Source organism: Montipora foliosa, chromosome 2 (assembly GCF_036669935.1).
Source record: "Montipora foliosa isolate CH-2021 chromosome 2, ASM3666993v2, whole genome shotgun sequence".
Lineage (NCBI taxonomy): Eukaryota > Metazoa > Cnidaria > Anthozoa > Scleractinia > Acroporidae > Montipora > Montipora foliosa.
Window position 1 is genome coordinate 50,199,522 of NC_090870.1, and position 10,000 is coordinate 50,209,521.

The 10,000-nt window shown below is 40.1% G+C and overlaps 2 protein-coding genes across 3 annotated transcripts in view; one reads left to right on the forward strand and one right to left on the reverse strand.

The window, feature by feature from the left end:
• Nucleotides 1–3,930: 3,930 nt before the first annotated feature.
• LOC137990912 (ciliary microtubule inner protein 2B-like) lies at nt 3,931–6,622 on the reverse strand. Its single transcript, XM_068836025.1, has 4 exons — nt 6,466–6,622; nt 6,098–6,327; nt 4,337–4,876; nt 3,931–4,215 (listed from the first exon to the last, which is right to left on the reverse strand). The coding sequence occupies exons 1-4, from the start codon at nt 6,519–6,521 to the stop codon at nt 4,139–4,141; spliced, it is 903 nt and encodes a 300-aa protein (XP_068692126.1). The 5' UTR covers nt 6,522–6,622; the 3' UTR covers nt 3,931–4,138.
• Nucleotides 6,623–6,967: 345 nt separating this feature from the next.
• Nucleotides 6,968–10,000, forward strand: part of LOC137993463 (uncharacterized) — a 26,723-nt gene continuing 23,690 nt past the window's right edge. The window contains exons 1-5 of one of the 2 annotated variants that reach the window (XM_068839321.1): nt 6,968–7,268; nt 7,918–8,009; nt 8,166–8,209; nt 8,824–8,896; nt 9,009–9,116. In XM_068839321.1, coding sequence (XP_068695422.1) covers nt 7,133–7,268; nt 7,918–8,009; nt 8,166–8,209; nt 8,824–8,896; nt 9,009–9,116 — 453 coding nt within the window. In that variant the 5' untranslated portion in view covers nt 6,968–7,132. Of the gene's footprint in view, nt 7,269–7,917; nt 8,016–8,165; nt 8,210–8,823; nt 8,897–9,008; nt 9,117–10,000 lie in introns of both variants that reach the window. The other variant, XM_068839320.1, reaches the window with a different exon arrangement.

Here is a 10,000-nt window from a genome sequence, read left to right on the forward strand (position 1 = left end):
ACTGTAGAATTGCAAGACACAACAAGTTCTTATTTGGGAGTGAGGGAAAAGTTTTGAATAAATTTTCGCACAATACAAGAAACAAAATTTGACTGCACCTTCTAGATCTTACTCTTTTCGGAAATGAATCAGCTTGCTTGCACCTATCTGGCGACCTGCGGGAGGGCAAACTCTAGAAGCTCTTCCTTAGTGAGCCTTCCGCTAAAAAAACTTTCCAAGTCTGGCTTTCCGGTGTTAGGGGCCGAGGTTTTTGTGCAAAATTCATCAGCGGCTTCCTTGCAGCTTGTAGAGGGATCGAGTTCCTTCGAGTAATGGTCAGTAAAAGGTTTGTAGTGCTTATACAAATTTTTGCAACTTGAAAATTTATGTTTACACGAAACACATATGAGCTTGACAATTTTTCTTTCCCGATACCCCATTTAAAATTCACGTGAACGCTATTAATAGAGGGCCAGAAAATCATTTAAAACATTTTGTGGCATTCTTTTTGTCAACAAACTTGGGTTGTCGGCGAGCAGAATTCGAACGTAAGCTGTTGTGCTTTGGCTGTTATTTGTGCTTTTTCTAACTATTTTACGACGAATTCAGGCTGGCATTTTCGAATCAAGTGTAAGAAGACGGCAAAACCATATTGATAATGTATTTAGTTGTGCTGACTTCGCGAATAGACACTTTGGTAGCGTCCTTTCGACGGGATCCATAGATCGACAAAAACCGAAATGCCCTGTTTCCGGTGAAACGGCAAATGATTGACAGGATAGCACGGTTTTGACTGCCGCACGCACTGCGGGCGCGGGTTCCGTATGCAAGGCAGGACAACCATGCTGGCAACACAGCCATCGAAGAGGTGATTTACGTGGTTTAAGGCGTGGGCCTCCCGGGAAATTTTCTTTCAAGGTGACAAGGTAGGGGAGCCTATAACTTCACTTGAAACCCAACTAAGGATCAAGTTAATGATGCACGACCGTAGTCAACTTAGCGGATGACAAGGAAGGATCCTAGAAGGATACAGGCTAATTTTTTTTTTTTAATTTTAGAGAAAGTGTAGGAGAGAAACCCTGACAATGCACACCCCAAATAATCATATTTTTAAGAATAAATGTTTGAAAGAAAATTTGCCCTGAGTGGGATTTGAACCCACGTCCCCCCATTACTAGTCGGGTGTGATCACCACTACACCACCAGGACAACCATGCTGGCAACACAGCCATCGAAGAGGTGATTTACGTGGTTAAGGCGTGGGCCTCCCGGGAAATTTTCTTTCAAGGTGACAAGGTAGGGGAACCTATAACTTCACTTGAAACCCAACTAAGGATCAAGTTAATGATGCACGACCGTAGTCAACTTAGCGGATGACAAGGAAGGATCCTAGAAGGATACAGGCTAATTTTTTTTTAATTTTAGAGAAAGTGTAGGAGAGAAACCCTGACAATGCACACCCCAAATAATCATATTTTTAAGAATAAATGTTTGAAAGAAAATTTGCCCTGAGCGGGATTTGAACCCACGTCCCCCCATTTGTCCTGGTGGTGTAGTGGTGATCACACCCGACTAGTAATGGGGGGACGTGGGTTCAAATCCCGCTCAGGGCAAATTTTCTTTCACACATTTATTCAGTTAAAAATATGATTATTTGGGGTGTGCATTGTCAGGGTTTTTTTCTCTCTCTCTCTCTCTCTCTATATATATATATATAACTGCAGACAGTACTGTTTCGGCCTTCATGGCCTCATCAGTGCAGTGCTGATGTCTAGGATGGAGGTTAAGCTTATAAAGCCACCCCAGATGTCCCACACATGTGGTACATCCAAGCCATACCAGAGTGCTCAAACTAGCGAGCTAGTGAGCATGCGCAATTGCTAGCGGTAATGGCTCATCCTAGTAGAGTGCTCAATTTGAACATGAAAGCAATATATATATATATATATATTGTACTGCCTACTTCGGTTGGAAACGCGTTGTGCTGAAATATTTAAGGGGGTGAGTTCAACTATCTTTCACCTAGAGACAAGGAACGTTGAAAAACTATACCGAATATTAATTAATCATTAATTATCATTAATAACTGTCCAAAGGTGTTTCAGTTAAGGTCTATAACGAAAGGGTAGTTAAATATTAACCGAAAATGTGTTAACGGATGTCCACAGATCGTCTAAGTTGAGCTCTTTGTTGCTAGGAACTCTGGGTCAATATTTTGAATTGCCGAGCTTGAATTGCTAATTGAGATTACTACATCTGTAATTCAAACAACAACCGAGGTAATTGGGCATCCTACGAAGACAATCAAATGAATCAACGCAAACCAAATGTATACGCTGAGCGGGGGTTTTCCTCCGAATGACCGAGTATGTGGCGGAAGAATTTTTTCAACCAAGCGCTACGGAGAAATACGTGCGAGCAGAGCAAAATTGGTTTTGCTTTTACCTCCGAATGGCTGAATGTGGCAGAAGAATTTTTAGCCAATCGCTACTCGAATTAATGCGCTATATAAAACTAAAACTACCTTCCAATAAGGAGTGTTTCGTGGGCGTCAGTAAATTAATTGGTCTCGAACTGTTGAAAACAGTACACTCGCCTGCGTCAACCACCCTTTTGCTGTAGAAAATGGAAGTAGAGAGAAATGGATTTGGGAGTGTTATGAAATCAGAAGACGAAACAGCTAATAATTTAAGATGATAAATATTCTGAGTGGGTTCACATCCCAGTCAATTAATTACAGTTCCTGCTTATAATAATTTCAAACAACCTCAAGGGGGTTGTCTGAGTTTGTTCGAAGGAAGAGAAACGTTTTTAACCCGGTATATTCATTAGGCCATCCCCTTTTTTCCCGTCATTTACCGTTGTGCGAGCGACCCATAGTTTTGAGAAAAGGTAATGACTTGTAAAAACTTTTTAAAACTTTACCTTGAAATATAAACTGGCGTTAGTTTTGCCCGTACAGATTTTTAGTTTTAATTTCAACCCTGGAGTAAAAATGACACACTTCCATAGGAGCAGCTTTCTGGCCGCGTGGGAGGAAAATATGTTAACACGAAATCGTTTCTGCCCGTTGTCGCCACTTGGTTCTTTTTGCAGCTTGAAACGTTTCCTTTTAGATTTTTCTTTTTGTTTGTTTGTTTTCTTTTACTCCCACTGACCGACCCAAATTAGGAAACACATGAGAAATAAAAGGGGACAAGGTTTTCTTTTTGCTTGCCTCTCACGCGCGAGATTTTGGGAACTAGAAAAATGTTATTCAGCAAAAAAGAGAGCTTAGTCGCAGAGTACTTATTTGCTGTTCCTTCTTGCTCCACAGAAATTGACAAAGTGGACAAGGAGTATTTTTGGTTCAAAGCGAGAGAGGTTTTCATTTCTGAGATAAGCATTAGTTTTGTTGGGAAGTTCGCCCTCGGACTTGCAGAAATGAGCATGTTAATGTTTCCTTAAAAGTCTCCTTCGCAGAACCTTCGCAGCCGTTTTTTGGATGTCACGCAACGCTCCCCCCAGAGCAAAAAACGGCTGCGAAGGAGACTAAAAAAGACTGGAACTGCCCAGGATTCACTTGGTACCCAATGGGTACTTTGCTCTATCCGTTTTCGTGATTAATCCACCTCGTTCGTGTCGAACCGAATGTGGTCGAAGTATCTTAAAAATAAATTGGTGCGAACGGTTTCAGTATAAAAAATAGGCTGTACAAGATTCTCCGCTTTATGCTTATGTTGTCGTCAAAACCTCAAATTTTGTCACGTGACGTGGTTCGATTCCCAGACTCGGCGTCATATGTGGGTTGAGTTTGTTGGTTCTGTACTCTGCACCGAGAGGTTTTCTCCGGGTACTCCGGTTTCCCCTCTCCACAAAAACCAACATTTGACTTGATTTGTCTTAATTGTTAATTTCAATTTACAGTGTCCCCAATTAGTGCTTCAGCGCTAGAACGACTAGACACTTAAATAAAGTTTCTTTCCTTTCCTTTCTTTCTTTATTTAAATGAAACCAAAATTAAACTCGTATATGTAACCGAAGTTACTATGAATACAAAATGAATATAAAATAAATGCTTTAGTTAGTACGCTTTCCGTCTTTTCTTTCGAATTCTTGATGTGTTTCTCCATGCTTTTACAAGTGAAGCATGGTACCAAGCCACTGTTGTTTGTTGAGTTTAGGCTGTGACAGCTTTTTTAGGCATTGCATTTTGTGTGCTGTATCCAAACGTCATGCCGTATCTGAATTTCTCTCCTGCAAAAAAGGCATAAAGGCAATTGATTAGACATTGCTGGGTTAATTAATTGCCATGACTGCCATAGCTGTGACTGGTACAAAAGCCCGACAAAAGGACAACAAGCTCTAGATACTTTACCTGGAACATGGCCAGTGTAGTGCGGGACTTGACCCGAATCCTTCGTATAAATCGGTTTGGTGTCAACTATCTTGATCACTGGGCGCTCAACAATTACAGGCAGATCCTTGACCCGCTTCAGCCTGTCGCTTTCGTTTGTAAACTCACAAAGCGCCTTGTTCGTCAGCAACGGGTAACCCACCCCCATTTCACCGCGTGCCCGCGGGACAAATCCCGTGTAACCAGACATGAGGAATTTCTTCGGGTCGTCGTTGCTCATTATGAATGGGGAGAGCGAGTGCTGCAGCGCATAGGGAGAGTAGTACGCTTTAGGCCTGACTGTGATCGATTGCAGAGGTGTCTTGTACTTAGTTGTGATCGTCGTGTTTTTGGAAAGGAGTTCTGGAGGTACCTCCTTTCCCGTTTGCAATTCAGCGATTGTCCTGAGATCTTGAATTTTACGATGGTGCTTGATTTGATCGCCCTGGAAGCTAGCAATGGCACTGAGACAAGTGTCTGCGTATGGCTTGCCAAAGTAATGCTCTCCTTTAGGTATATAACCTGAAACAGATAAGACACAAATGCCATGATGATGTTAAATAATGAATGATAATCAGAATCTAATTCCATTTGAATGTTACGTACATATAACCTCAAAACAGAATTGCCAAGGATAACTCTGAACAAGAGTAAAGGAATGCCCAACTTCTTGATAGCCGGCTTTACCAGGGAATAATTGCAGCGGTTTCGGAACTGCGTGGGAGGCTAACGCGCGAGGGATAATATCGAATTTTGTCGAAGAAGCAGCCGGCACAAACATGACCAAACAGAAATTCGAAGCATGGCCGAACTGAGCCCGTCAACAGACTGCCTCGGGATTTTGAGCTAGACAACAATTACTTATCCGACTTTTCAACTACCACACGAGAAGATTAACGATAACTTTTTGCCTATCAGTCAGTGACTGTAGTTATTTTCGTAGTTCGAAGATGGCACGCTTGCAATCACGCACAGACAGTCTGACTACACAGAAAGCAAATGATGTCCTGTTAACATTTTTTTTTTGCCGGAAATGAAACGGTTTTCTTTTCCTCTGCTGTCTGCAGATTGATTGATTTTTTGCTAATAATTCTAAAGGGAGTTCATAACATTTTCGCTGAATGTCTTGGATGGAAAACATAAATAACCAAAATATGCAAATAGCTCGAGGAATTCAAACAATAGACTATCATTGGTCAATGCATATATTATAATGACATTTTATGATGTCCAACTTGACTTCTTTGGCTTCCTTAGTAACAACTGTAAACTAAAGGCTCATTGAGTCACACAACGCGAAAATAATTCACTTTAAAATAAAGTTTTAAAGATATCAAAAGTAGACATGCCGTCTACTCTACCAATTCTGGTTGTTTTTCTGTTGTTTTTCTGTTGTAAGAATTTCCAAAATCGCGGAAAAAGTTTCGAAGATAAAAACTGATTGAAATGATTTCAAACGTCTTATCTTACTTTCAGTGCAACTGAGATCGTTTTGTAATTTTTGCTTCATGGTAGAAAGACGAGTTAAGCGGCATAGTTATGGCTCCATGCTCTGAATTTACAATGAAATTGCTCTGATTCCTATTTGTCTGATGACTCGTCCCACCGCTCTTTCTTCTCGTTCTGTTTTGACATGCGGTTATGTATTGAGGATTTGAGGCCGGATTAACCAATTCATTCGTGAACTATGAAACCATGTAGTGCAAAAAAGAAAGGTTAAACAAGCATTATGCATCAGCTTACCGGTATAGTTTGGAACCATCTCATCGCAGAGCTTTTGATCTCCGAGATTTCGACATCTCGCGGCGATTAGAGCCTTCCTGTCGTCCTTTGGTGGCCGAGGCTGTGGAACTATGTCAGACAACACAGGCTTGCCAGAGCTTGCAACCGATGATGTCGTTAGAAGTTGTGAGGTCGTACGGCCGAATGTTTCACCGATTTGGTATTTGAATTGCGGGCAGTAACCGCAGTACCTAGAAAAGTCATGCAACAATGTTAGTTTGCTCAGGGAAATATATTGTAAGGATCCGTGAAACATTAACTAGAAATTTTGAATAGAAAATTGAATACGGAATGCTAAGGAATTTTAGCTAAATATCTCCTGTCATCACCCTGGTATATGGTAAGGATCTGGAGTCATCAGAGTTGATTTTCTTGCTCCTCTCATGTTTTTAAGCAGTAAATTTGGTACCGAAAGAAAGCGTGATCTTGGAAAAGATAAAGTTTACAAAAGCACTTTAGTCTAATTGACCAATAAACACATCATGCTTAATTACCCCTTGTGACATCAAAAACAATAAAGTGAACAGACCGAACAACCCCATGGGAATGACAATGAAAAATGCTTTCTTTGCCCAAATGGCTTTTGTTGAGGGCGACAGATAACAAAGAATAAGAAAAAAACAGACTATTTTCGAGGCAACGCTCTGCACTTTTATTTAATTTCAAAAGAACGCAAACATTCACGCAAGTCACGCTCGTATCACTTAGCAACTTATCATCGGAACCTTTAAAAAGTTCGGGGGCTTCTCCGAACACCACTCGAGGATTTTACGGATTTAATTTGCGTCATCTTCGTGTAATTCCTCGTTCCAGTCTTCTCTTCTAGTCTTCAAGCAAAAATTGAGGTTGGCGCGAGACTTCGGCAGATGCATTTTATAGTAGATTCACTATGATTTCAAATGAAAATCGACTCAGATTTTGATTGTGTTGATTTGGGATTTTGATTGTGTTGATTGTGAAGAATACGCGATGTGAAGAAAGGGATGCCGAACGTGCATGATTCAAGATCACGCGGTCGTTAAACGGAAGACACCGATCCCAGTAAGCCTCATGGCAGCTAGCGATGTATCTCAAGTTTGTTACAATCATCCAGACAAAAAGGCTGATTTCAAGTGCTTCGATTGTAAATTGGGTAAGTTTGAGTCTTATCTCCTTGCTCACTCCGTTTGGTAGCTTCTTTAAGTGTGGTCTGAAGCGATGTTTGAAGTCAAACCCCCCCCCCTCCCCCTACGGGAGCAGACCGTGGGAAGTCACGGCAATGAACATGTACAAGTATAAGGAAGGGTTATTAGTGCAACTAATCGGCACTAACTACATGTAACTAGCACTTTACATTACACTCTAATCAGTTAAGTCTGTTCAAATATAAGTGCTAGGTCTGACCTTGTAGCTCAGTCGGTAGAGCGGCGGAGATCTAACCCGAAGGTCGTGGGTTCAATTCCCACCCGGGTCAGAGTTTTTCGTGCTCTGTCCTTGTGTGGGCCCATTGCCATTAGTAGGGCTAACGCTCACATGGTTCATATGGGGTAGAAAACTAGCACTTCACATTACACTCTAGTCAGTTAAGTCTGTTCAAATATAAGTGCTACATGGCCAAAGTTTGCAAAAACACAACCCCTTCCTTGTACTTGCACATGTTCATTGCCGTGACTTTAACATCTTCAGTTCCTACGGCCTGCTCCCGTCTGACCTAGTTTGCAAAAACGTAACCCTTTCTTGACACTATACAGTGAGCCTGCTTCATTGTATAGACAACAGTATGGTTCTTTTTACTTTTGCAGACTCCATCATCAATGTCTGTGCACAGTGCAACATTCAAGTGCATAGCCTTGATGTATTCAGAACTCATAGAGTGGAACAAATTGTGGTAAAGGTACATGTACGTTAACCTGTTTATGGTAAAATTAAATAATAATATTATTATGTGATTGCAATGGTGTGCCAGCATGTAATGTAGCTTATTAAATTTTTTCAGTTGTATTGATATCTCACATCCTTATTGATATCTTTCATGTATCACGTTCAACAGGACCGTGAGCGAAGACTTTCTCAAGATATCAATGATATTGAAAAGTGAGTGTAATGCGGCAAGCTCAATCACCTTTTTTGGAGGAGTACTAACCCAGTAGTCTTGGCTTACATGTTCTTAATAATAATTATTATTGATAGTAATTAAACCACAGTAGTCTCAGCATACTGGATCATTGGGAATACCCAGAATTTTATGCATATTTAGGGTATAGGAAGAAAGAACATTTGTTTTGTTTGCATGGCTAATTTGGAAGGCTAATACTTCAAACCCGAGGATACCATGCCCTTAGGAAGTGCTCTCTTTCATTAAAGGGAACCTCCACTAAAATAACAAAAATAAATTCAAACCACAGAACGTAATGTTAACAATTAAAATTTTTCAAACTTTTTCCAATGGAAGTGTTTGTATCCGAAAAAAATGAATTTCAAAAACTTTTGTTTTGGCTTTCAAATCTCCCGGGCACTGCCATCTTGCATAATTGTGAGGTGTTGTTCTGACACAAAGATGGTTTGTTCTGGAACAATAGGGCAACCACGACACGTCACAATTATTCAAGATGGCGGTGCCCGGGAAATATGAAAGCCAAATTTTTGGTCAAATTTTTGGTCTGTCTGTCAGTGGTTGATAAAAGTGATTTTATTGTTTGTTCTTGCAGGTTGATAGCAGTCGAAAGTGACCTACTTCAGAATGTCCTCATTCGACTGAAATATTGCCAGCAAGAAGAGAGGGTATTAATTATTATTGCAATGTAGTTTTAGTATTCACAAGTATTAATTAGTGCTTGACTTCACACAAGTACAGTGTAGATTTAACAATAGGATGCTTTGCTTTTTTTTTCAGGAAACACTGAGTCACTTACTTCAACTGCAGACAGCAACCAAAAGAAGATTGGCTGAAATTAAGGAATGTGAAACAAGAATTGACAAGGCCTTCAGCTATCTCACAAAGGTGGTAATTTGGATAAAAATATGGTTGCCTTGCTTTTTTTGTTAGTCTCTAGAAAGTTCTATTAGGCAGGGCTCGAAATCAACGAAAAAAATCCAGTCACAAATTTGTGATGAGATACATGTATATGAAAATTTGGTCGCAATTTTGCAAATTTTCGCAAAATCGTCGCACTGCATTGTGTTGTCAGCAGTTAAGCAAAACAAAGTATGAGTCCACAATACTTGTGTGTAAAGAAACCACGAATGATCGAAGGAATGGAGTTGTGCAAGTAACATCGCAGGTAAATTACACTACAATTACATGTACAATTGTACACTATCTTCAGATTGAAAGAAAACTTATTCTGATCAGTGCTTCTGACAGTGTCTGTGGGTGCCGGACTGAACAATTCCCAAGAATCTGTAAAATTCTGCACAATACTGAGTGATGTACTTAGAGTTTTATAACCATCATTAGACTGCCCATAACCAAGATTTATAGAGCCTTTTCAAGGGATTTTCAGGCCATTTTCTTTCCAAAAACACCTTTGTTTTCGCTTTTGTTGAACATTGATGAAAAAATATACAAGGCGTTCTATGTAGCTCTGTATGGTCTTGGGCACTAGCTCGGTTCCACTTCATTATTTTGGCGGATCGAGATAGTTGGGTGATTTCCTGTTGCGTTTCTCTGATGCCCAAAACAATAAAAGTTCTTCAATGTCAGGCACTGTTGTTTAGGTTCTTAACTTCAACCTCTACAAGGAAAATAACAAGCTATGTAAATCACGATGTATATATGTAATTCCTACTGAAGGAATTTCACAATGATACAGATGTAAAAGGGTACAATGTATAGACCGCATGCATAAAATAATTACAACCAAAAACATAATATTCTTTTGTTTA